Below are 26,412 nucleotides of genomic sequence, written 5' to 3'. Positions count from 1 at the left end.
ATAGAATTTGGAAATCTTGTTTCTCTGATGGATTATTCTGATTTTACAACAGAAAAGCATGTCAATATGGTTGGGGATTTATTGAAGACTTTCACAGCGGATTTCACCGTTTGCAATGCATAGGATGAAAAACCGCATGTAACCATTTCTTGACAAAAATCAGGGGCCCAGCTTTCTGACCCCTACAATCCGTCTTATAACTTGCCATACCATATTGCTGAGTAAACACTATGCCGACTTTTTTCATTGTAGATTTCCAAACAATTTAGTGGTGGGAGAAGTCTGCAGCGCGTGGACTATTGAGTCTTATGGTAGGAAAGGTTATAAGAGACACAAAGGGGTCAGAAAGCGGAGCCCCTGATTGGCATTGGGATCTTCCATTTCTTGACGTTAGTTTTCTGCTTATAGGCACCCATAAAGTAGGTTCCCGCAACTCCATTGATTTCAACTGCGATTTGTTCACACCCTTGTCCTGGACATCTGTGGAGCTCCCATCTGCTGATTGATCGGTCATGAGAGAATAAAAAAAAATTATAGCTCTTATTTACTGTGCAAAAAATTGCACAGTTTATAACCCCCATTAGCACAGCGCCATCCATTTACAGTGCTGGCAGTATGTAGCTCTTGCACAGCGCCGTAGACGTACGGCGCAGGAATGGTGCAGGCTCCGGAGCTGTGAAGCGTACGAATAGCACTGCCAAGGATTAAAGTCTAAGTAATTCAAAACTAGAAAAAGGAGGAGGAGAACCTCCAGCTCACCTTGTAAGTACAAGTAGGTGTACTGTGATCTTCGCACGGATCCTCGCGTCGGCACGCGTTGTGTGGGATACAAGAGAAACAGGTAGTTTGGATCCAGCGTAGCTGCAACTAAAAGGAACTTGTTCCAAGTTTAATGAATTGTATTAAAAGAGGTCAATCGGCATGATGTCCTCAAGTGCTAGGCGAGAAGTGAGAGGATGGAGGAAGCCTACGCGTTTCAAACGCTAGCTGCGTTCTTAGTCACAGCCATGACTAAGAACGCAGCTAGCGTTTGAAACGCGTAGGCTTCCTCCATCCTCTCACTTCTCTCCTAGCACTTGAGGACATCATGCCGATTGACCTCTTTTAATACAATTCATTAAACTTGGAACAAGTTCCTTTTAGTTGCAGCTACGCTGGATCCAAACTACCTGTTTCTCTTGTAATTCAAAACTACTTAACATAAGAGACAGACCGCTGAAACCGCATGTCTGTCACATATTTTTCCCTTATAGAAGGTTTTATACCAGGAAAATATGAAAAATACAAAAATCTGTATCGCGGCATCTGTAATGACCTTTTTTTTTTTTAAATAAAAAACATGTTCACAGAGTGAACTGAATAACAAAAAAAACCTTAAGACACTACCAGAATGTTTTTTTCTTGATATTGCCTCCAAAAAAAAGAAATAAATTAAAAAAAAAAAAAGAAATTAAAATAGTTATGAAAGTATGTACCCCAAAACGGTACAAATAAAACGTTATTCGATACAACAGTCATTAAAATTACAACTAAACCCACAAACCATAAGGCTACACGCACACGTTGCGTATTTTGCTGCAGAAAATACGCACCAAATCCGCAGCAATACGCAGAAAATTCGAAGGTGAAAACCGCACCTAAATTGACACGCTGCGAATTTTAAAATCCGCACCGCAGGTCCATTTATGTGCAGAAAAATACCACAGCGTGTACATGAGACTTCCTGGAATCTCATGGACTATGCCGGTACTGCTTTATGCTGCGGTTTCTCCTCACGCAAATACGCGCAGCAAACCACCACGTAGTACGCATTATGTCTTTAAAAGGGTTTTGCAGGCAGTAAAAATTGATGGCCTATCCTATCAATAGCGGATGGGTCGGAGGTCCAACTTCCGATATCCCCGCCGATCAGCTGTTTTGAAGGGGATGCAGAGCTCGTACGGGTATGGCAGTCTTCTTCTCCCATTCACTTCAATGGGAGAAAAGGCTGCAATAACGGTCAAATCGACGCTAAATGCGTGTCGGAGAACCACAGTGAGTAGAAATTAGCGCTGCTCCCCCGTCAAAATATAGGATAGACCGGGGTCCCGGTAGTCGGACCCTGACCCATCAGCTATTGACGGCCTATCCCAAGGATAGGCCATCAATTTTTACTGGCTGAAAAACCCCTATAAGTCCTAAACTAAGCCGCATCCTTAAAAGGGTTAACCATCTATGTTTTTGAAAAAAAAAAAAGTATACAGAATTTAGCCAAGACATTGCAAATGACGATCACTGCTGATCTGTAACTTACTATTCACATATGTCTATACACCCCATTTTCACGGTATGTGGTAAACTAATATTTGTTAAGTTCAATTCTGGGTTTACAAATATCCAAAATAAAACGTCTTGCTTAAAAAATAAAATAAAAATCTGTCTGTTTTGTGAAATAGTAGCGCTTTTCATGTGTCAGACATGTGCATACATGTGGGGAGCTGTAGTACTGTCCAGGTTATAGGAGGAAAACCACGCTACGAGCCAGCCATGCCGCTGGCAAGGGCTACAGAAATTGTGGGAATCAATTCACAGAAAGAAATTTCAATACAATCCGAAACTAAAGTAGACTGAAAAGAATATTGTATTAATCCGTATAAATACTGTGCATTCATGTCCCAATATAAACCATTTGACTTATTGAATTTCAATTTGCAGTGCAGTTATTAAAGGTCATGTGTAACATATCAACATGTCGCTATACAGGACTCCGCCAGGCACTACATAAAGCCGCAGTGATGGAGAGTGGTCAATAAGACCGCTAAACCAGAGAAAGGCGTGTGCAGCAAACGTCAGCATGTGGCCACGTCTGTCAAAGTGGCTTCCCTAGCCGCACCTCAATACCTGGGGAAGGCGTGCTGCATCATAGTTTTAGAAGCATAACCCTAAGGCCTTATTTACACGAACGCTGCGCATCCCGGACGTGAAAAACTGCAGTCCGAGGTGCATCCGTGCTCAGCGAGACGCAATGTCACGCATCCCCCATAGTTGAGTTTATGGAGGGTTGCATTATGCGCGAAAAGAACGGACATGCCCTATTTTCGCACAGAGCCTTCACACGGTCCGTTGAAACAACGACAGTGTGAACGGCCACATTGAATTACATAGGTCCGTGGGACGCCCGCTGTTTCAACGGCCGTCCCACGGACGTTTAACACGATCGTGTTAATAAGGCCTAAAGCTGGTTAGCACCTAGAGATTTTGAGTGGCCGAAAATGCAGATATAGACCATTTTCTGCGACTGTCAGCGCCTTTTTGGGACATGAAGGGTGAAAAGACAGATATTTGTGGAAAATGTAGGTAATGTTGGAGTTTTTTTTCAGTCGTTGTCAGGTGCAGTCCTTGGAAAGTCATTCATGCCAAACAGATCTGCATCCCATCAGACGACGGGTCAAGGCATAGATCTCTGGACGGCTTGTCGTTTTAAACTTATGACAACCAGAATGACAACCTTCACAGACAAACCATGAACAAGTGGTTCAGAAACCGGCCGTTTGAAACCCATAATGTATGGGCAGCTTTTGACAGAAAACGCCAATGTCAGATTTGAGTTAGCAAGGCCCATGAAATTTTCTTTACTTACGAGGATTTTGGATCTTGACTGAAGAGTCTGGGTCAGGGTGTTGCTTATGTATCACCTGGGTGCTGATTTGTTCTATGAGAATCTGAAAAACAAATAAATCTCACATATAAAACATAGTAAAACACACACCTTTATACATATATAGTAAAGTTCATCCAAGACAATAGTGGAATAGAACAACGAGCTGGAAATTACCTCAAACAATACATTGTAAGTTGTAACGGTGATTGTTTTTGCCTCTAGCATTAACCTCTCAGCCAACAGAGAGAACAAACCATGGCCCTGCATAACCTCCACTTTCCTCCTGTGGCAGAACGAAAGAGAAAAAGTAGCATATTAGACACAACGCTGGTACACCGGTCTGATAATATTTTCTAAGGAGAGAACCGTGCTTGTTCCCACGTACCATTCATTTATACATTTTCTTATTGGATTTTGGAACGCTTACTCTTAGGCCTGATTTACACGAGAGTATTTTACATCCGCGTTACGGACGTTAAAACGACGGCCGTCAACCGAACCTATGTAAGTCAATAGGGCTAATCAGACGTGGTGTTTTTCACGCAGGGTGTGTCCGCTGCGTGAAACTTACTGCAGGTCCTATTTTGGTGCGTTCTTGCGCACCACGCAGCTCATTGAAGTCAATGGGTGCGTGAAAACTGACAGTACACGGACGTCATCCATGTGCTGTCCGTGATTCACACACCAGTGGCTAAAGAAATTAGGGGGAAAAAAAAAAAAAAGACAAAAAACCATCTTCAGTTTTTTTTGCAGACGTAAAAAAACGCATTACATAGGCGCATCGTACACGGAAGCCACAGATAACAAATACAAGAAAAACGCTACGCAAAAAAAACACGTTTGTGTGATTCTAGACCTTAGGGTAAATTCACAAGGGTCGGATTTACTTCAGAAAACTCCACATCAAATCCGACCCAGATTCCTTAACCCATTACAGACCGACATTTTTCGTTTTTGAAATTTTAGTTTTTCACTCTCCGCATTCCAAGAGCCATAACTCTTTTTATTTTTCTGTCAATACTGTGGTGTGAGGGCTTATTTCTTGCGGGAGGAGTTGTAGTTACTATTGGCACCACCATATAATGTACTAGGAAATAAAACAAAACAAAATTCCTACATTGTTTTTTTGGGTTTTGTTTTTATGGCTTTCATTGTGCGGTGAAAACGAAAACAGCTTTATTCTGCGACTTAACACGATTACAGCGATACCAAATTTATATAGGTTTTTTTTATATTTTACTACATTTACACAAAAAAAAAAAACGTAGTAAAAATTTGTTCTGTTTCACCACATTCTGAGAGCCGTAACTTATGTTTTTGGCCGATTGAGCGGTGTGAGGGCTTATTTTTGCGGGATGAGCTGTGGTTTATACTGGTACCATTTTTTGGTACATACGATCGTTTGATCACAAATCTTTTTTCAGCACTAAGATAGCCAAAAAACAACCTTTTTCTGATGTTTTATAAGGTTTAATACCGTTCACCGTGCGAGTTAAGGAATGGTATATTGTAATAGTTGGGACTTCTATGGATGCGGCAAAACCAATTTTGTTTTTTTACTTTTTACATTGTGCATGAGAAAAAAATGGCAACGTAATATTTATTTATTTATTTTTACACTCCTGAAACATGTAACTTTTTTTTACACTTTTTATTAGTCACCCTAGGGGACTTGAACCAGCGATTGTCAGAAAGCTGGTACAATAAACTGCAATACTAAAGTATTTCAGTATATTGTCATTTTTACAGGCCACAGGCATGGCTTAGCAGAGGCAGACAGAAGGCAGACCAGGGGGCCTTCATTAGTCCCCTGCGCTGCCATGACAACCATCAGCACCCCACTGATCGCGAGGCGGGGGGGCCTTGGGCTGTCGGAGGGGGCCACCTCCCTCCTAATAGTTTAAATGCAGCGGTCGCTATAGACTGCGGCATTTATCTAGTTAAACAGCCAGGAACAGCGCTATCGCTGTTACTGGCTGTCTGGGCAGCGTGTCAGCTGTAAAACACAGCTGACAGCAGCGGTGTATGGAGCATGTGAGCCCGCTCCAATCATCAACCCCCTCCGCTCCATGACGTGTATTTTCGTCACGGGTCGGGAAAGCGTTAAAGGAATTCCACCGAAAATTGGCAGTAAATCAGGTTTGCTTTGGTGCAGAACTTGAATTTGCCGCTGTGCTTAAAAAACACGTTGCGTAAAAAAAAGCAGCATCAGGGCAATTCTTTGGCGTCGAAAACATGCCTAATTCCCATCGTCAATAGGAGTCCTAATTAAGTGCCAAAAACATGCCGAAAGCGGGAACAAAACACTCTCCGAAAAGGAGTAAAAAACGCCTGTATTTTAAAAAGTGCTTTACAAAAATGCTAGCGTTTTTGACACACTTATACGTCTGGTTTTTTGAGCGCCGTGTGAACAAGGCCTAACACCCAGTTGTCAATTATACACTTGCCAGTGCATTTATACGAATGAGAATGAAGCACAACCGGATGATAAAACTCATCTAATGTAGTGCTTAGGCTTTGCTCCAAAATACTGTTCAATTCGCCTGCATTTTAATTATTCTCACAATAAATTACGTAAAACATCTCACTTACTTTGGCGACAAGTGCTTCAAAAAGTATCCGAGAACTTTTAAACCTTGTACTCGAATTCCTTCACTGTTTGATGCCAGCAGTTTATAAATGACCCTTTTATATTGAAAAGAAATTCACAAATATGTTAGGGACATACGAACCTCAGATAATTAAGAGGCTACAAGTGAAGAATTATATTGCACCTTAATCCATTTCTTTGATCAAAAGCTGGAATCATGGAGTTTGGGTGTTCAGACATCAGTGCAACAAGTAACTGCAGAACATCCATCAAGTTGTCGTCCTATGTAGGAGGGTAAACGAAATGAGAAAAGATGAAGTCAAGACACTTTTTCTATTATAAACTCTGGTACAAAATTAGCATCACATTTGCAGATGTGTTTACATTTTTTTTTTAAGGATAACTCTACCTGATGACTATTGAATCATATGGGAAATAGAACTCTTCAAACAATGCCACCTAGTGGCAAAACTGCATGCTAAGCTGCTTTCCCATTTAATTGTCATAGGAATTTTAATTCACTTACCTCGTGGATTGTCAGAAGATAATTGAGAATTGCCTGCAACTCATCTTCTTTCACTCCATAATCCTGGAAAATAGTGAAATTCAAAGAGTCTATAAATTGCTCATGTAGGTTTAAAACATGCAATTTGCAGGTAAGGCTTTGTTCACATCTGCGGTAGGGTCCCGTTCCGACAGAGCTTTTAGTCGGAACAGGACCCTGACTGACACAAACCAAAGGTTTCCGTTTCCATCACCATTGATTTCAATGGTGACGTATCCGGTGCCAATGGTTTCAGTTTGTCTCAGTTGTGCACGGGTTCTGTCGTTTTGACGGAATCAATAGCGTAGTCGACTGCACTATGGCTTCAGTCTGAAACAACGAAACTGTCACAACGGTGACAGACGGAAAGCATTAGCTAGGTTTCCGTCACCATGGAGCTTAGAGTGAGGGAAACGGAAGCTAAGGTTTCCGTTTGACTTTCCGCTGAGGGGTTAACCCGACAAACAGCGGAAACGAATGGTGATGTGAACACAGCCTCACAGTCAACACAGAAATGTTTCCTTTGGTTATTGAATTGGGAAACACAAACTTGCATCCATTACCTTCATTACCAACTGCTTGATGAAGATGAGCAGGAACGCTCTAAGTGACAGTATTTCCTTCTGGTTAGGACGAGGTCCATCTTGTGTAACAAAGACAGAACACAAATTAAAGCCTGCATAAATGGGTATATTTCTAGCTACACAAATGGTAAAAAAAGTGTAACTAAACTTTCATAAAAAACTTCTGAAACGTCAGAAGTTTTGACCGGTGTTGGTCCAAGCACTGAGACTCCACCGATCACTTAAACAAAAGCAGCAGAAACGCTCACGTGGAGTGCTGTGCCACTTCATTTCTGATCAGCTTTGCTGGGTTCTCCTGGAAAAAGCTGAGCAAGCAGTGTACAGGCTCTACAGAAAGTCTATGAGTCCGTACACCGCTTGTGAGTCTTTCGGAGGAAGGCGGAGGAACATTTTTAGTTTAGTTACCCTTTAAAATCACAACATACCTAATCCTTTAGCAACGATTCCGCTCCGGTTTTGGGGATTTACAATCCAGTAGAAATATTTCAGAGTGTGCATGACAAGGAGGACGGTCCCGATTCTCCGGACTGCATTGTATATATTAACTGTGCTGATGAAGTCAGTAGACATGTAGGTGTACAGGGACAGCTGGACCTATTTATGATAAACAATGGCACTAGTCAGTAGAAATAACAAATACAATAAAATGCTCACACAATACACAAACATGAAAAATACTTAAGTGCTTTAGGAAAACGTTATAAAAATAGCCATTACTGCTCAAAGAAGCTATCCCCCATTGGACAATCACTTTCCATACTCGCTATTAGAGTATATGGAGGAGATAGAAAGGAGGTTCTGCATTCAGTCTCTCCCCCCCCAAATATTAGCAGGAGTGCAGAGATGTTCATCTACAGATATTAATGCGTACAATCTAATGTTTTTCCACATACCTTTGCAGGTGTATGAATCCATATTGCTGGGTTGAGTAAAATGTGATCACACAACTGTTTCAGTAGGGGAATCCCATTCTGCAAAGTGCTCAGGTATTTTGAAAATGCAAGGCTGAGCTCTAAAACAGTTTTAGTAACATGTGTTTTGGAAGACTGCGAAAAAAAAAAACAAAGAAAGAAAGAGCGTAGGGAATAAATAACCAACTAAAATATAAACTATACATCACAATTAAACATTTTACGTTCAAGTTAGACCCTGTTCACACAGTTTTTCCGCAGCCAGAAAACAAATCTGCCTAAGAATACTGTTAGACAAGCGCCGCAGTTTTTTTCTACCTTCCACTGATTTCAATGGGAGGTCAAAGGCGGAAACCATGGCTAGAAAGTACATGTCGTTATTTTTTCCCCGCGAGCAGCCAAAGCTGCCTGAGAAAAAAAACAAAAAAAAAAACAGCATCTCTGCCTCCCAATGAAATCAATGGTGGGCGATTTCGGCGTCGATTGCAACGCGGTTTCCGGTCAAAATCCGCTCCAAACAAACCTCAGTGTGAACAGGACCTTAAAGTCACATCCAGTTTATTTACAATACATGAACGTTCCTTAGAAATAAAATCTAACCAAGTCCCTACATACCTACGATATATACAGGGTCGGCTCCAGGTTTAGGTGGGCCCTTGGGCGACACAGACATGGTGAGCCCATTTGCGCGTAAATTACGGCAGCAGTAAATGGCAGAAAACGTCACTTTGTGCCCCCATAAAGAAGTTAGGCCACCATAAATGTAGAGCCCACTGTAGCTAGTGCCACACAGCCCCCCCCTCCCTGCCAGTGCCACACAACCCCCCCCTCCCTGCCAGTGCCACACAGGCCCCCCCCCTCCCTGGCAGTGCCACACAGCCCCCCCCTCCCTGGCAGTGCCACACAGCCCCCCCCCCTCCCTGGCAGTGCCACACAGCCCCACCCACCTGGCAGGGCCACACAGCCCCACCCACCTGGCAGGGCCACACAGCCCCACCCACCTGCAGGGCCACACAGCCCCACCCACCTGCAGGGCCACACAGCCCCACCTACCTGGCAGTGCCACACAGCCCCACCCACCTGGCAGTGCCACACAGCCCCACCCACCTGGTAGCCCAGCTACCTTTAGGTAGCGCCTTTGGGGCTCCCTCTAGGAGTGGAATCACCAACCAGAGCATTGCCAACTCTCTGGCCGGGGATTCTGCTTCAAGAGCCCCTGACGTTACTGTCAATATATGGACAGTGATGTCGGGGGCAACCCCAAAGTCATAGTCCCGGGCAGAGCGCTATTAGCGCTCTGCCTGGAACTCCAGCTCTGCTCCTGACATCACTGTCCATATATGGACAGTGATGTCAGGGGAAATTCCAGAGCCGGAGTCCCAGAGCAGAGCGCTAGTATAGGCTCTGCTCCGGAACTCTGGGGAAGCCCCTGACATCACTGTCCATGTATGGACAGTGGCCAGGGGCTTGCCCAGAGGCGGAGTCCCGGAGCAGAGCTGCTTCTAGCACTCTGCCTGTGAGTCTGTAGCAGAGTAGATGGCATAGCCATGCAGCGTCAGTGGGCCCCCAAAAAGGTAGTGGGCTCCGGTACTTGCCCTGGTTCGCCGGGTGCAGCCACCTAGGTCAAAAGTCACTTAACAAACACACAAACCCTGCTAAAAAGCAAATAATGCATTCACTGGAACGCAAAGAGTAAAAAACTTTTAGAACCACTGAGACTGGATCGCTCTAGTTACTTTCATATTATCTGCCAAGAACAAAGTTGCATTTGATAAATACAACAAATCTCCCATTATACTGGCCAAAATACTTAAAACCTTCTCGGGGACTTAACTATTTGGTCAGATCTCCAAACCAGGTCCACATGTGGCAGAAATCTATACCAAACATCCGAATGGGGTTAGTTTTGCATCACGTGAATGAAATTTCTTTATCTTTTTAAAACCTCTAAGTTTTTTTTTTGTCAACAATACTTACATAACAATAAAAGACATGCCCCTACCCCTTCAAATAGTCCTAGTACAAAAATTCCCTAGTGCAGCAGTCCACATCATAATCCACAATTTCAATCCAATTATCATATGCTTCTTCCCATATATGTAATCGTAAGACAATGCCTTTCAAATAGACATATGTACCGTATTCTACAACATGACATCTCTTCCACCTTACCAGTCTTACTAAGCTGACTGCACTGTCCCCACTACTCATTTGACACACAATATGGACTACAGACCAGAGGCGTCGCTAGCACAGGGCCTCTGGGGCACAAGCCCCGGATCTTGGGCCCACTGCCCTGGATCCCTGGGCGACTATCACTACAGGGGGTCGCAATTGCAACCAGGCAGCGGTAGTGATTGCGACTGGGCCACCTCTATTAGAAATTTTAATATAGTAACTGGGGTCTGTCATAAAATACACAGGCGCCTGTTACTATAGTAATAACACAATACTTACCCTCCTTCCCGAGCGCAGCAGAAGTCCTGACGTCTTCTCTCGTCATGACGCTGTGCGCCACGCATGACGGTGGATGGTGTGGGGACGTCCGCCGCACCGAGGAGCTGGGTAACTAACATTACTGCTTGCTGGGGTCCTGTATCTAAGCCTGCCTTGTGGTAAGCTTAGATAATGGGTCCAACAGACAGCATCACACATGGGCTTAGATACAGGGCCCATGTGTGACTTGGCCTGTTGGACCATGCATCTAAGCTTACCACAAGGCAGGCTTAGATACAGTACCACAGCAGACCGTAATGTTATACCTGTCTAATGGGGCCCTATAGCTAAGCCTATCACATATGTTACTAATGGGTATGTGAGTATGTGGGTTGTTTTTTTTTTACAGGTTCTGTCGTTGGACAACGTCTGATTCGAGCACTACTTCAATGACTTTTTTCATTTTCAATAAAATGGTTAATAAGGGTTGTGTGGGGGGGGGTTTATTTCAATAAAAAATATTTTTTCTACGTCTTTGTATTATCTTTTAAAGTTTATTACTACCGCCTTAGTAATGGCTGGTTGGCTTATTGACAGAATCCATTACTAACGCGGGGCTAACAGTAACCCCCATTATTACCCAGGTGCCCCCCGCCACCAGGGGGTACTGGGAAGAGCCAGGTACGATGCAGTATCGGACCATCTGTAGTCATGGTCGGGCACTGGGGCAGCCGCAGGCTAGTATTATTAGGCTGGGAAAGGCCGAAAACAGTGGCCCTTCCCACCCTGGCAATGCTAGGCTGCTGCTGTTGTATCTGGCTGGTTATGAAAATTGGGGGTGGGGGGGAACCCCACATCAGATTTCTTTAAATGGAATAAACTTTGTGCTTCCCCAGTCCATTCTTCATAACTAGCCAGATAGCTATAGGGTCATAGTGCTACAGATATGCTGTCTCATATAAGGTAGACAGAGGCTCTATATATATATATATATATATATATATATATATATATATATATATATATATATATATATATATATATATATATATATATATATATATATACACAGATGCGAACACTTTTTTTTGGGGGGGGGGGGTGAACATATGTTAGTCCAAGGATACTTTCTGCTGTGGCCCTGTATCTAAGTCCATCATGTGTGATACTGTCTTCTTGGCCATGTATCTAAGCATATAATGTGTGATGTGGTCTACTGGGGCCATGTATCTAAGCCTATCGCGAGTGATACTGTCTGCTGGGGCTATGTATCTAAGCCTATGATGTATGATACGGTCTGCTGAGACAAGGAGGGTATGTGGGACTACCTACAGGGGACTTCATGGCACAGTCTGGAACCATACAGGAGGTTGTGACACTATATACAGGGGGCAATGTGTTGGGGAACTCTCTACAAGTGTCATTGATTAGAGCCCCCAGAAATGCCAAATTTACCCCGGAGGGTTAGTACAAGGATACTTACTGCTTGGGCCCTGTATCTAAGGCTACATTCACACAAGCGTGACAGATTTATTGGAGTAATAAATGTGTGTAAATCTGGTTGTGTGCGTTGCGTTTTGCATCAATGTGCTTTGCGTGTGGAATGTGTTTTTTATGCACCCATTGACTTCAATGGGCAACTAGGTCCGTGAAATACACAGATATAGGACATGCAGTGAGTTTCACGCAACGGACTCTCGCTGCATGAAAACTCACGCATGTGTGAATAGCCCCAATGATATCAATGGGTCTGTGTGCTGTGCGTTATTTCAACGCTCCGCACACGGGCGAGAATCACGCTCGTCTTAACGAGCCCCAAGTCTATCATGTGTGATACAGTCTGCTGGGGCTACGCATCTAAGCCGATCACCTATGATACCATCTGCTGAGACAATGCATCCAATTCTATCCAGCGGTGTAGCTATAGTAGCCTTATAGGTATGCGATCTCCGATATGTATGTAAAAGTGTATTTATTTTTCCGGGAGGTTAAGAATGGGTCTCAGGGCCCTGATCTTTTAAGACCCTCGCAAAGCCCCTGCTACAAACGGCCCTTTCCCTCCGAGAACCCAGCGACCTCCAATTGCCATAGAAATCTTGTGTGAACATACAAAATTTGTCAACGCAAATACGTTTTTCCATTAAGCAAGTGGAGTTCGAATCAAAATTCTGCTACATATGATCAAACAAATGAGCCATCATCAATAAAACACAAATTACGGGAAAGGATTTAAAAGGGAATCAAATCAATGAATTCAGCTAAGCATGTAGTGATATCCCAACATCTATCTTATATAATGAAGAAAAAAAAAAAAAGTTTTAGTATGTTGATGTCTAGACTACAACAACATCATGTCCAGGAATCCTTACCTTCTCAAGACTATACCCTATTACAAGGAAGCCCTTTGAAGAGAGCATCTGTTCTTGCATAGCGAGAGAGTTTTTCAGCAACTCCAAAATGAAGGCCAAGAGTGTAGAGCTTGGGGTTAAAATACAAAAAAATGATTACATTTCTAAGAGAAGGATAACCACACAGTAAAATGAATTGTCGATAATCTCATGTCATTTAAGACATTATTGTTGTAACAATCAATCACTTTAATTTTGTATTTTTTTTGCAAGACAACTCGCATAGGTGCTATTGGAAAAATATACATGTAGAACAAAGCGATCACCTAGTATTAAACTTAGCCAAAATGGGTTTATCCAGCAAGAAGTGGAATGTCAAGGCCCTATAGTTACTGATCTGATTATGAGAAAGACCTTAGATGGCAATACTAAAGCGGTGTCCTCCCTTTACTAAGAAGTACTTTAATAATCCTGATGGAATGTAATACAATTTTTATTTCAATACTGATAGCGAACAACTAATGAAGACAGACAAAACCTGTAACACTGAAAACCACGAACAGTCATATCCAAAATTTTCTTCAGAATAAAAAATAAAACTACACACAAGAGCTCTCTTACCAGACAGAAGTGTCAATTTGATCAGACCCGTATTGCTTATAGTCCAGCTGAGCAAAAAGAGGGAAGAGAACCTGCACTCCTCCAATGGAGTGCATTGCACTTTGAATCGAGTGCGTTAAAACAGCCTTCACATCCTGAAAAAAATAAAATAAAAAATATATTATATTTATATATATATATATATATATATATATATATATATATATATAAATCTACATATGCAAAAAGTAGTCATTAAAGAGCAATTTGCATGAACTACTGCAAGACTACATGCAGATCAGGCAGTATCTATGATCCAGGAGGGTCTCCAGCCATAACAAATCCTGAGGAAACTAACTTTGTGGTGCCTAAACAGGATGCCACCAGAAAGTCCAGCAAGGATGCATCATTAAAGAGGCTCTGTCACCAGATTTTGCAACCCCTATCTGCTATTGCAGCAGATAGGCGCTGCAATGTAGATTACAGTAACGTTTTTATTTTTAAAAAACGAGCATTTTTGGCCAAGTTATGACCATTTTTGTAATTATGCAAATGAGGCTTGCAAAAGTCCAAGTGGGTGTGTTTAAAAGTAAAAGTCCAAGTGGGTGTGTATTATGTGCGTACATCGGGGCGTTTTTAATACTTTTACTAGCTGGGCGCTGTGAAGAGAAGTAACATCCTCTTCTCTTCAGAACGCCCAGCTTGTGACAGTGCAGATCTGTGACGTCACTCACAGGTCCTGCATCGTGACGGCCACATCGGCACCAGAGGCTACAGTTGATTGTGCAGCAGCATCAGCGTTTGCAGGTAAGATCGACTTACCTGCAAACGCTGATGCTGCTGCAGAATCAACTGTAGCCTCTGGTGCCGATGTGGCCGTCACGATGCAGGACCTGTGAGTGACGTCACAGATCTGCACTGTCACAAGCTGGGCGTTCTGAAGAGAAGAGGATGTTACTTCTCATCAGAGCGCCCAGCTAGTGAAAGTATTAAAAACGCCCCGATGTACGCACATAATACACACCCACTTGGACTTTTACTTTTAAACACACCCACTTGGACTTTTGCAAGCCTCATTTGCATAACTACAAAAATGGTCATAACTTGGCCAAAAATGCTCGTTTTTTTAAAATAAAAACGTTACTGTAATCTACATTGCAGCGCCTATCTGCTGCAATAGCAGATAGGGGTTGCAAAATCTGGTGACAGAGCCTCTTTAACCAGCTTAGGGCCTGTTCACATCACCGTTCATTTTCGTTCCGGGGTTCCGTCGGGTGAACCCCGCAACGGAAAGTGAAAGTGACAGCACAGCTTCTGTTTCAGTCACCATTGATCCCAATGGTGACGGAAACATCGCTAATGCTTTCCGTTCGTCACCATTCCGTCTGGTTTCCGGTTTTCCGACGGAATCAATAACGCAGTCGACTACACTATTGATTCCATCGGAAAACCGGAAACCAGACGGAATGGTGACGAACGGAAAGCATTAGCGAGGTTTCCGTCACCATTGAGATCAATGGTGACTGAAACGGAAGCTGTGCTGTCACTTTCACTTTCCGTTGCGGGGTTCACCCGACGGAACCCCGGAACGGTGATGTGAACAGGCCCTTAGAGATATTTCACATTTTGCCTAAAAAGTAGTTGAAATAGGGATATTAATAAGTATAAAATAGGTTTCCTCTATGAAAACACCAGTTATAGATACCTCCCCGCTCTGCTATAGTGGCGTCGCTACAGTAGTAGCAGCCGCAGCAGCTGCTAGCGGCGCCATCGAAGGTGTCGCCGGGCCAGGGTGCTTTTAACAAGCAGGGGAAGGGAGCCAGCGCAGCGCTCCCTCCACCTGCTGTACACCCCGACCCTGCCACAGAGTGTACAGCGATGCCATTCGTCCGAATGGCATCAACTCCTCCTCCTTACATGCACTCTGCGCTGTGAGGAGGAGGAGATAGAGCGCAAGCGCCGGAAAACCCGGCCATCACTCGGGACACATCCCGGTGATGGCCGTGTATTACCCGGCCCCATAGACTTCTATGGGAGCCGGGCGAAGATAGAGCATGTCCTTTTTTTTGACGGCCGGATTTCCCCGGCCGTCAAAAAATCGGTCGTGTGAATAGCCCCATTAGGGGTCTATTATTCCCAATGCAGCCGGGTGCCGGACGATTTATGAACGGCCGGCACCCGGCCGGGAAAACCTGCCGTGTGAATGAGGCCTTACGGTTTCCTAGATAATAATGTTTACAATTCAGAAGAGAAAAGCAATTCCTTTAGTCTATAACCTACACTAGGAGAACACTGGTTGGTAATATGTACAGTAGTGCTGTTAATGCAGATTATGCCATAGGATGGAACACACGACATGTTCAGCTATAGAACAGAATACGGCAGCTTTCTCAGGAACTATACCTGGAGCATCAAGGCATGGGGAGAATGAATAAATATAGAGGCGTTATCTTTGGGAGAAGATTCCAGGCAGAGCTGAGCGTCTGTAGCTCTTGGGTTGTATGTGAATGCAATTGAACTGGACAGCTTGCCATCATACAGCAGCAACTTGTGGTGTTCTGCAAGAAAGAGGTCACTTTCTGCCTTGAATTTAAATGTGCCCTGAAATATAAAAGGATAGGGTTATTTTTTTCCGAATCGTGAATAATAACATATTGCTGTGAGAATACGGTGCACATAATTGTTGTACAATTGATATTACAGATCATATAACGAAGCATTAAAAACCATCTAGGGTAATGATAACTACTTGGGTCGGATTATCAGCCAATTGACATCTGCCTTTAAAACGATTTATATTTCACTTATATAAGAATGGGATTCATTATGCTAAAATTATACCATCTACTTTTAAACAGAAGAGTATTTGTATTATCAATGAGGCAGTCCCATCTGAATACGTTACGGCGTATCGCTAGGATATGCCTTATTATGATTGGCAACCTCTGGGAATGACGCCAATGAAGGGACCGAGGTTTCTTTTGGCTGCACATCGGCACTCCTGCCCACTCGCTACTGCCGGAGAAATAAACATGCTTAACTAGCGCTGCGGCTCGTTTATAAGAACGACCAGTGCCGGACCGGACAGTCATACTCTGACTGATCAGAAAGTAATGGCATATTCTAGCGACTGGTAAAGCCCCTTTAACTTCCCAGGATGCCACCTAAACTCTGAAAAATACAATAGTGCCCGTACATGGACCATGCCAAACATCGCCAACTAAATGCCTCTAGAGTCACTACAGAAACCATTACCTTGTATGAAGGACCAAGCTGATAAATTGCAAATATCTGAGCTGCGTTGAGGGCTTCGCTGAAAAGATAGACAGAAGCCATCTGCCCACAAAACACTCTGTTAGCATCGGCGGTTTCAGATGAGCCCAAAAAACACTTGTCAAAAGTCTGAAGAAGAAATGTGACAAAGTTAGGTGAAAGGTATTTTACATTTTTCATTTTCATCACAAATATGAACTGCAGACAACAATTTATAGAAAAAACGGAAATAAATAACTTCCTCCACAAACAGGACTCCACATATAGAAACTTAATGTATTGCAGTAAAGAACTTTTGGGTAATACATTTCTTGGGGGGAGTGAAAGAGGAGGAACAACAAGAAAACAAATACATTTAGTCACACTATAGCACATACTAGCTTATTTAGATATAAGCAACAATAAAAAGTTACAAGAACAATGAAAGAGAATACAGAGCGGCTGTATCTAAAAAAAGTACAAATATTTTTTAAATAAAGACCAAATTATAAACAGTTACACCAAATACACAGACTGATCTGTTTATATATAAAACAAAAACGCCCCCCTAAAAGGTGTACAGAACCTTTAAGTTAAAAATGAACATTGCAGGTTAGTTTTAATATAATCTGCCAGTACAAATATTGTAAAGTAAAGAAAAAAAAAATGAAATCAAAATCTTTAAGAAAAATAAATGCAGATTAGTAACCTCTTCTCTAACCATACTGTCACACAGACTTAAAAGGGTCATAGGGTTAAACTATTTGAAAATCCTCAAAATAAAAAAAAAGTTAAATAATTTTTACTTTTGAAATTTAGAAAACCTAACACAATAAGGCCTCATGCCCACTTCAGTTTTTTTTCCGTCAGGGTGCTACCCGGTTTTTCAACTGATAGCACCCTGACATTCATTTCAATGGGGCCATGCACACTTCCGTTGTTTTAACGGAACAGTGCGGCCGTTCTGTCAAAAGTAGCGCAGGTCCTACTCCTGCCCGTTAATGATCGAACAGCCTGGGCCTCTGCATTGAATTTGGTCCGTGAAACAACGGACTGCACACGGAAGCGATCCGTGTGTGGCCCGTGTTTGACGGAACCGTCATTAACGGCCGACAGAAGTGTGCATGAGCCCTAAAGGACTCAATATATGTACTAAAGCATGGAAGCAGGCAATAAACTCACATCGCTGGTATTGACAAACCAAGTTATCTCTCCATATGAAGCCAGTTCCCCATTTACATAGCATCGCAGTTCACTGTTCTTCCAACGATTGTAAATGTGGACAATTGACACCATGTACCACTGAAAGGAAAAACCATGTATAAAACAAAAGGAATATTTAGCAAACATAACTGACAAGTTAAAAAAAGAAAAAAAACACGAGAAAAAAAAAAAAAACGTTTCCATAAAATAAACCCAATTTCTAAAACAGAGCACAAAACTAGAGTCTAAAGGTGCAATCTGTTGTACATGCTACAAACTACACCGGACACTTCTAAAAACCATGACAAAATTGCATGGTCACAAGACTATGAAGTACGCAGGTTAATGATCAACTAGGAATTACATTTTACGCATAAATATACTATAAAACTTAACTTTTACTGGCTCAATAGCTTTGGAGTCACAGCAGTATTCGGGCTCGTCCACACGCGGCAGAATTGCTGCGTTTTTTCCATCCGGAATTGCGGACAGAAAAAATGTAGCAGAATATAGTAGCAGCATAGGGGATGAGATTTAACAAATCTTATCCACATGCTGCATAAAATTTCCGTGCAGAAATTGATCTGCGTCGCGTAGTTTTCGGACTGCAGCATGTCAATTTCTGCTGCGAAAAGTGTCCAGAATGGCTGCGTTTTTCAGAGGAGCGGACTCCATCTACTAACATTGTGAAAAACGCGGGAAAAACACGCACCATTTTCGGTCGTTAAAACCGCAGGAAATGGTGCGTTTTTGCCGCAGTGATTTGTCTGCTATTTTCAACGGAACCGCTGCAGAAATGTTCTGCAGCAATTCCATTGTGTGTGGACAAGCCCTTAGGCCCAATATTTCTGTGTGTCCAGCTAAGAGCATCATGGCATAGAGGAAAATAAATAAATCTCCACTTGGCCCCCACACAAGTCCAATGAACCTCAGCTTGATTTTTTTTGCCTAACAAACACAAGTTGTAAAGTGTGCTGGGCACACAATTGCCCAATTCTAAATACTACCATTTTTAATCAGTTAGTGACAGCCACAGTTCATTTTTCATAGGAGTCTCTGCAAAAACATTGGACAAGAATGTGTGAAAGAACTGGATTCAACCAAGTAAAAGGCTCCACAAGGCATTGCCAGGTATTTGTCTAAAGAGAACACAAATGTTCTCTACCTAAATGTATTTTTACAAAAATATTGCGAATATGATTGAGAAAAGTGAGGTTTTAGTCCTGCCAAGCCCCATTGCCCCTACTTTGTCCTTAGTTCACAGTAAATTCTGTCCTGGCTCGAGGACTAGAATAACCTACAACAGACTGGATGCTGGTTACTCTCCTCTTGACAAGCTCAGGTTGCTTCTTAAAACAGCTGTCAGGTTTCCTCTGCTACTCTGTCTTTTCTGTCTCTGTACGGAACTGTTGTGCCGTACTGCTCTATTTATTCATATATTTCTAGGAGGAACAACAGAGGAACGATAACAGAGTTGCAGTTGCGAATTGTAAGGCATACACTGCTTAACCCACCTCTGTCTCCTATGCTGAGCTCAGGTACTAGTCCAGTTTTCACATGGACCACTCGAGCAATCACAAAACTACTGTAATGTATATAAAAAATACGGGATGGTAGAGTGTCTCCAATATGGCTGCCCCCACGGAAGTTTGTAAAAATGAAAAAAAAAATATAAAAATATAAAATAGTAAAACACATTATTTCTCTTTAACCCCTTAGTGACCAGCCTATTTGAAACCTTTATGACCAAGCTTTTTTTTATGTTTTTCCGTTGTGTCAAAATTTATTGATTAACTTTTATTAACTTTTTTTGGGGGCGTAATAGAAAAAAAAACCAGCAATTTCGCCAATCCTTTTTTGCGTCTAATTTTTTTTCAAAATAATGTGTTTTTGTGTCTCCATATTTGAAGAGCCATAACTTTTATTTTTCCGCCGATGTAGTTGTAAGTAAGTGGGCTTTTTTTTGCGGGACGACTTGTATTTTTTTTAAATCGGTACCATTTTGGAGTACACGCGACTTTTTTATCCCTTTTTATCACATTTTTTTTAAAGCAGGAGGTACAGAAACCGCGTGGAGGCCGCTTCCGGGGGGGGGGGGCATGAAACCGCTTGGAGGCCGCTTCCGGGGGGGGGGGCATGACACCGCGTGGAGGCCGCTTCCGGGGGGGGGGGGCATGACACCGCGTGGAGGCCGCTTCCGGGGGGGGGGGCATGACACCGCGTGGAGGCCGCTTCCGGGGGGGGGGGGCATGACACCGCGTGGAGGCCGCTTCCGGGGGGGGGGGGCATGACACCGCGTGGAGGCCGCTTCCGGGGGGGGGGGGCATGACACCGCGTGGAGGCCGCTTCCGGGGGGGGGGCATGACACCGCGTGGAGGCCGCTTCCGGGGGGGGGGGCATGACACCGCGTGGAGGCCGCTTCCGGGGGGGGGGGGCATGACACCGCGTGGAGGCCGCTTCCGGGGGGGGGGGGCATGACACCGCGTGGAGGCCGCTTCCGGGGGGGGGGGCATGACACCGCGTGGAGGCCGCTTCCGGGGGGGGCATGACACCGCGTGGAGGCCGCTTCCGGGGGGGGCATGACACCGCGTGGAGGCCGCTTCCGGGGGGGGCATGACACCGCGTGGAGGCCGCTTCCGGGGGGGGCATGACACCGCGTGGAGGCCGCTTCCGGGGGGGGCATGACACCGCGTGGAGGCCGCTTCCGGGGGGGGCATGACACCGCGTGGAGGCCGCTTCCGGGGGGGGCATGACACCGCGTGGAGGCCGCTTCCGGGGGGGGCATGACACCGCGTGGAGGCCGCTTCCGGGGGGGGCATGACACCGCGTGGAGGCCGCTTCCGGGGGGGGCATGACACCGCGTGGAGGCCGCTTCCGGGGGGGGCATGACACCGCGTGGAGGCCGCTTCCGGGGGGGGCATGACACCGCGTGGAGGCCGCTTCCGGGGGGGGCATGACACCGCGTGGAGGCCGCTTCCGGGGGGGGCATGACACCGCGTGGAGGCCGCTTCCGGGGGGGGCATGACACCGCGTGGAGGCCGCTTCCGGGGGGGGCATGACACCGCGTGGAGGCCGCTTCCGGGGGGGGCATGACACCGCGTGGAGGCCGCTTCCGGGGGGGGCATGACACCGCGTGGAGGCCGCTTCCGGGGGGGGCATGACACCGCGTGGAGGCCGCTTCCGGGGGGGGCATGACACCGCGTGGAGGCCGCTTCCGGGGGGGGCATGACACCGCGTGGAGGCCGCTTCCGGGGGGGGCATGACACCGCGTGGAGGCCGCTTCCGGGGGGGGCATGACACCGCGTGGAAGCCGCTTCCGGGGGGGGGCATGACACCGCGTGGAGGCCGCTTCCGGGGGGGGCATGACACCGCGTGGAGGCCGCTTCCGGGGGGGGCATGACACCGCGTGGAGGCCGCTTCCGGGGGGGGCATGACACCGCGTGGAGGCCGCTTCCGGGGGGGGCATGACACCGCGTGGAGGCCGCTTCCGGGGGGGGCATGACACCGCGTGGAGGCCGCTTCCGGGGGGGGCATGACACCGCGTGGAGGCCGCTTCCGGGGGGGGCATGACACCGCGTGGAGGCCGCTTCCGGGGGGGGCATGACACCGCGTGGAGGCCGCTTCCGGGGGGGGCATGACACCGCGTGGAGGCCGCTTCCGGGGGGGGCATGACACCGCGTGGGAGCACTAGGAGGGCATTATACCGCGTGGGGAGCACTAGGAGGGCATTATACCGCGTGGGGAGCAGTAGGAGGGCATTATACCGCGTGGGGAGCACTAGGAGGGCATTATACCGCGTGGGGAGCACTAGGAGGGCATTATACCGCGTGGGGAGCACTAGGAGGGCATTATACCGCGTGGGGAGCACTAGGAGGGCATTATACCGCGTGGGGAGCACTAGGAGGGCATTATACCGCGTGGGGAGCACTAGGAGGGCATTATACCGCGTGGGGAGCACTAGGAGGGCATTATACCGCGTGGGGAGCACTAGGAGGGCATTATACCGCGTGGGGAGCACTAGGAGGGCATTATACCGCGTGGGGAGCACTAGGAGGGCATTATACCGCGTGGGGAGCACTAGGAGGGCATTATACCGCGTGGGGAGCACTAGGAGGGCATTATACCGCGTGGGGAGCACTAGGAGGGCATTATACCGCGTGGGGAGCACTAGGAGGGCATTATACCGCGTGGGGAGCACTAGGAGGGCATTATACCGCGTGGGGAGCACTAGGAGGGCATTATACCGCGTGGGGAGCACTAGGAGGGCATTATACCGCGTGGGGAGCACTATGAGGACATTATACCGTGTGGGGAGCACTAGGAGGGCATTATACTGTGTGGGGAGCACTATGAGGGCATCACACTGCGTGGGGAGCACTATGAGGGCATTATACTGCGTGGGGAGCACTATGAGGGCATTATACTGTGTGGGGAGCACTATGAGGGCATTATACTGTGTGGGGAGCACTATGAGGGCATTACACTGTGTGGGGGCAGTGTCCGGGTATATTATATACAGTAGTATACAGCAGGCTCAGGAGATAAATATTAATTCAATGGTGTAGCATGCAAATAGAGAGCGTGGCATACAATGAGGGGTGGGGCCTAATTAATCGTAATTGATGTTACATGTTCAATTAATCGTGATTTTGATTTAGGTCATAATTGCTGAGCCGTAGTTTATTTTTTTCACTTATTTATGAATAACTTTATTCAACTTTTTTTTTTTTACTAGTCCCACTAGGGGACTTCACTATGCGATCGTCCGATCGCTTTTATAATACACTGCAATACTTCTGTATTACGGCCTGTCACTACAGGCAGACCTGGGGACATTTATTGGGCCCCTGGCTGCCATAGAAGACACTGGCAACCTGTGATCTCATAGCAGGGTGACGGTGGGATGAGAGGGAGCTCCCTCTCTCCAAAACCACTTTGATGCGTCGCCCGCTATGGAGTGCCGCATCGAAGGGGTCAAACGGGCGATCCAACCGCAAGAGCAGCGCTTCCCAAAGTTCTCAGCTATCTCTGGTAGCTGGGAACAGGGAGTTTTAACTGCTCCCGGTGGCGCAGCGTTATGATGCAGCGCAGTGGCCGCCATGAAAAGTTGTATTGGCGGTCACTAACGGGTTAACATACTTAGGCTATGTTCACATCTGTGCTAAGATTTCCGATTTTTGGTGTTGCATTGACTTTAATGGGGGTCTGTCGGATTCCCATTATGGTGTTGGTCTTTTAGCCAGAAAAAAAAAAAAGCTGTAGTATTTTACAGAATTTGCGAGAGGCTCCTGACTAAGCGTCTAGCGCAGATGTGAACAGAACCTTAAATCGTATTAATACAACTAAAATGAAATACAAAACACCAAGCATGATCTAATTTGTCACATGTCAATGCTTTGGTGTAGTCCTTAGCTAATGCATGCAGAAAATTACTATAAAGGCGACTTCATAATATTTAGTGCGAAGTGTAGCTCCAGATAACATAAATTGACTAACGGAACCAAAAGCGAATCAACAGGGAAGCATGCTAAATGAATAAAAACTGGTCATGCCCTTAAAATTATAGTCAATAACCAACACGTCCCACCTTCTGAGGCTTGAAATCATACTTCACACAGTGCTGGAAACCTTTTCCTTTGGACTTTATGGATGTGATAATTAAGCAACCACCAACAAAATGAGCAGAATAACCAAGTCCTTTGTTTGTTCTAAAGCTTAAACAGGAAAAAAAAAAAAAATTATGCATATATAACATTGGCTTAACATTTCTCATTTCAAATGTATTTTATTTTATTTCTCCAGCTCAGCAAAATCTTCCTTTTCAGTGCCAGCACTGTTTTTCTAGGATCTAGGTCACCATGTAATTACTAAGATCTTGCACGTGTTTAAGAAGTATCGGGGTTTTTTTTTTAGACGCATTCATCTTTCCTAACTGCCCTGATCATACAGATCAGGGCTGGGACAGATGACTATGCGGCTGTGAACGGCCGCAGAGTCGTCTCTGCGACAGGAAGTTGAACCCGCCGTGCACATTGCGTTCGGTTTCAAAACTCTTCGACCGGAAAGAGTGCTTTATAAGTGTTCTGCTTAATCATTGAAAAAGTCGTCAGTTGGTTACCAACTGCAGCCTACAAGACAGACATTTTAGCAAGAATTTTTTTAAAAATTTTTAGTTAGCCAAACCACATTTATGCTTTGGCTTACTGGTATGGTTATTAGTAGCTATTAAACATCAGTCTCATGCTCAGATGCCCATTACAGTGAAAATATTACTATGACAGTATCTGATCGGGATCACTCAGATATCAATCTGCATTCAAATGTGTCTATTTAATTTGGCAGTTCATACAAATTCTACATATACACACACACATATATATATATATATATTTATTACACACACACACACACACACACACACCCCAAAATTAGATATTGCTCAGTGCAGTCAACAAAACGGTAGGGCCCACACACGTAAAGGGTTTTACATCCCATTAAACTGTGCAAAATATCAATAAGTAGAACTGCGGGCTATGTATTAGTCATTTAAAATGCTTATAAGTGTATATCTGGTTACCCTGCAACACATATATAATAAACCTAAGGGTATGTTCACACGGAGTGTTTCCGTAAACATCCCGAAAAACGGCTGAAAAAAAATCGGAAACAGAACGCCTCCAAACATCAGCCCATTGATTTCAATGGGAAAACGGTGTTCTGTTCCGACGGGGTGTTTTTTTACGTGGCCGTTTGTCAAAACGGCCGCGTAAAAAAAAGGTCAGAGAAAAAGAAGTGTATGTCACTTCTACAGCCGTTTTTCATAGACTTTATAGAAAAACAGCTCCAGAAACGGCCGTTAAAAACACAGCGAAAATTGTGAGTGGCTTAAAAAAACATCTGAAAACCAGGAGCTGTTTTCCCTTTTCAAAACGGACGCGTAAACACACGGCCCGGGGATCAGAACGCCGTTTTCCCATTGAAAACAATAGGCCGACGTTTGGAGGCGTTCGGATTCTGATTTTTCGGCCCGAAAAACGGCCGAAAATAAGCCGTGTGAACATACCCTTACTTTCACAAAAATGTGTCCTTTGCAGAAACAATGAATATATACTTACCAATATAAATAAGGTTTTGCCTTGTCCACATTGATGTTGTTTACTGGATCCATTCTTAGCCAAGTATGAAAAGTGAATCCATTCTGATATGGCCATTTTGCTATTGGAGGTAAGGCAATGGCCTAAAGGTTAAAAAGAAAGTTAGTTTGCACAAAAATAATCTAATCTCAATACGATCTGATTTTACTGCGTGTACCACTGCGCCATTCTGTTCTTGATCATAGACAACTACTTTAAGTGGTAATAAGACACATGTGCATGAGGAGAGAAATTAACAGTTGCTTGAGCAGTGGAACATATTTTATTTTATGTTTTATGATGCACTTATTAACAATGAGCCATCTAAGTTATCGGTAGCAGCTAGAGACTTGTGTCCTCTTCCGTTCTATTTTTGCCTGAATGCATACTTTCTATTACTTTAGTATAAGCCGGTGTTCCGGTCATGGTCTTTTTTTCCCAAATAACTGCAGCAAAAACCGCCATATGACGGCAACGCGTGAACACAGCCTAAGTAAGTAAGGTAAACACCACAATTAAAATGAACCCTCAGCAACTGCATGTGAAAAACATTAAATATTTTTACGTGGCGATGCATGATAGAATGGCTACAATCCTACTTTTAAAAGATGCAGAACACACAAATCTTTTCCTACTTACTGCAGCACTCTTCCCAGGAAAGTTGAAAAAGGCATCGGAACCATACTTTTGAGGCATGTGCTTTAAGACAGACAACAGCTTTACTGCATGAAGAGGCTAAAAAAAAATAAAAAAAAATTCAAAGTTAAAATATGCTAAATAAAGTGTTTTGCACTCAACCACAACAGTACTAAAAGAGAGAGAGAGAGAGAGACAAACCTATCTATAAAACAAAACAAAAAAATTCCCCAAAAAACAACCTTTGTTGCAAGGAGCACCTAAAGGCAAAAATTTGGAAATAGAACATGCGGAAAAAATGCTAAATAATCGTAAACTAAAACGACATTTTATAATACATGGTAACAACCAGCGTGCCTTGGGGATAACAGTTCAATATTGCTCCCAAGAGAGCCAAGTGCCAGGAGCATGGAGGGAAATGATAATTATTTTTGCTTTATTATCTAGTGAACTATGCGAGTAAGCTGGAAAATGGGGCTACCTAGGATACACGTTCACCCAGGAGAGTCATTTCTCCCATGTTTGCTTTTTCGAT

The 26,412-nt window shown here is 44.6% G+C and overlaps 1 protein-coding gene across 2 annotated transcripts in view; it reads right to left on the bottom strand.

Moving 5' to 3' along the window:
- The window catches only part of LRBA (LPS responsive beige-like anchor protein), a 641,245-nt gene that overhangs the window by 565,745 nt on the left and 49,088 nt on the right, over window positions 1-26,412 (bottom strand). For both annotated transcript variants that reach the window (XM_075860361.1, XM_075860360.1), the window contains exons 4-19: window positions 25,881-25,976; window positions 25,224-25,345; window positions 23,696-23,822; window positions 18,088-18,207; window positions 16,909-17,055; window positions 16,057-16,254; window positions 13,675-13,808; window positions 13,075-13,183; window positions 8,252-8,404; window positions 7,784-7,952; window positions 7,338-7,417; window positions 6,757-6,819; window positions 6,415-6,512; window positions 6,233-6,325; window positions 3,815-3,923; window positions 3,620-3,701 (exon numbers count right to left, since the gene is read on the bottom strand). In XM_075860361.1, coding sequence (XP_075716476.1) covers window positions 3,620-3,701; window positions 3,815-3,923; window positions 6,233-6,325; window positions 6,415-6,512; window positions 6,757-6,819; window positions 7,338-7,417; window positions 7,784-7,952; window positions 8,252-8,404; window positions 13,075-13,183; window positions 13,675-13,808; window positions 16,057-16,254; window positions 16,909-17,055; window positions 18,088-18,207; window positions 23,696-23,822; window positions 25,224-25,345; window positions 25,881-25,976 — 1,900 coding nt within the window. The remainder of the gene's footprint in view (window positions 1-3,619; window positions 3,702-3,814; window positions 3,924-6,232; window positions 6,326-6,414; window positions 6,513-6,756; window positions 6,820-7,337; window positions 7,418-7,783; window positions 7,953-8,251; window positions 8,405-13,074; window positions 13,184-13,674; window positions 13,809-16,056; window positions 16,255-16,908; window positions 17,056-18,087; window positions 18,208-23,695; window positions 23,823-25,223; window positions 25,346-25,880; window positions 25,977-26,412) is intronic.

The sequence above is a fragment of the Rhinoderma darwinii genome, chromosome 1, assembly GCF_050947455.1.
Source record: "Rhinoderma darwinii isolate aRhiDar2 chromosome 1, aRhiDar2.hap1, whole genome shotgun sequence".
Taxonomy (NCBI): Eukaryota; Metazoa; Chordata; class Amphibia; order Anura; family Rhinodermatidae; genus Rhinoderma; species Rhinoderma darwinii.
The sequence above is the reverse complement of the archived record's forward strand: the minus strand, read 5'-3'. Positions and strand labels throughout refer to the sequence as shown.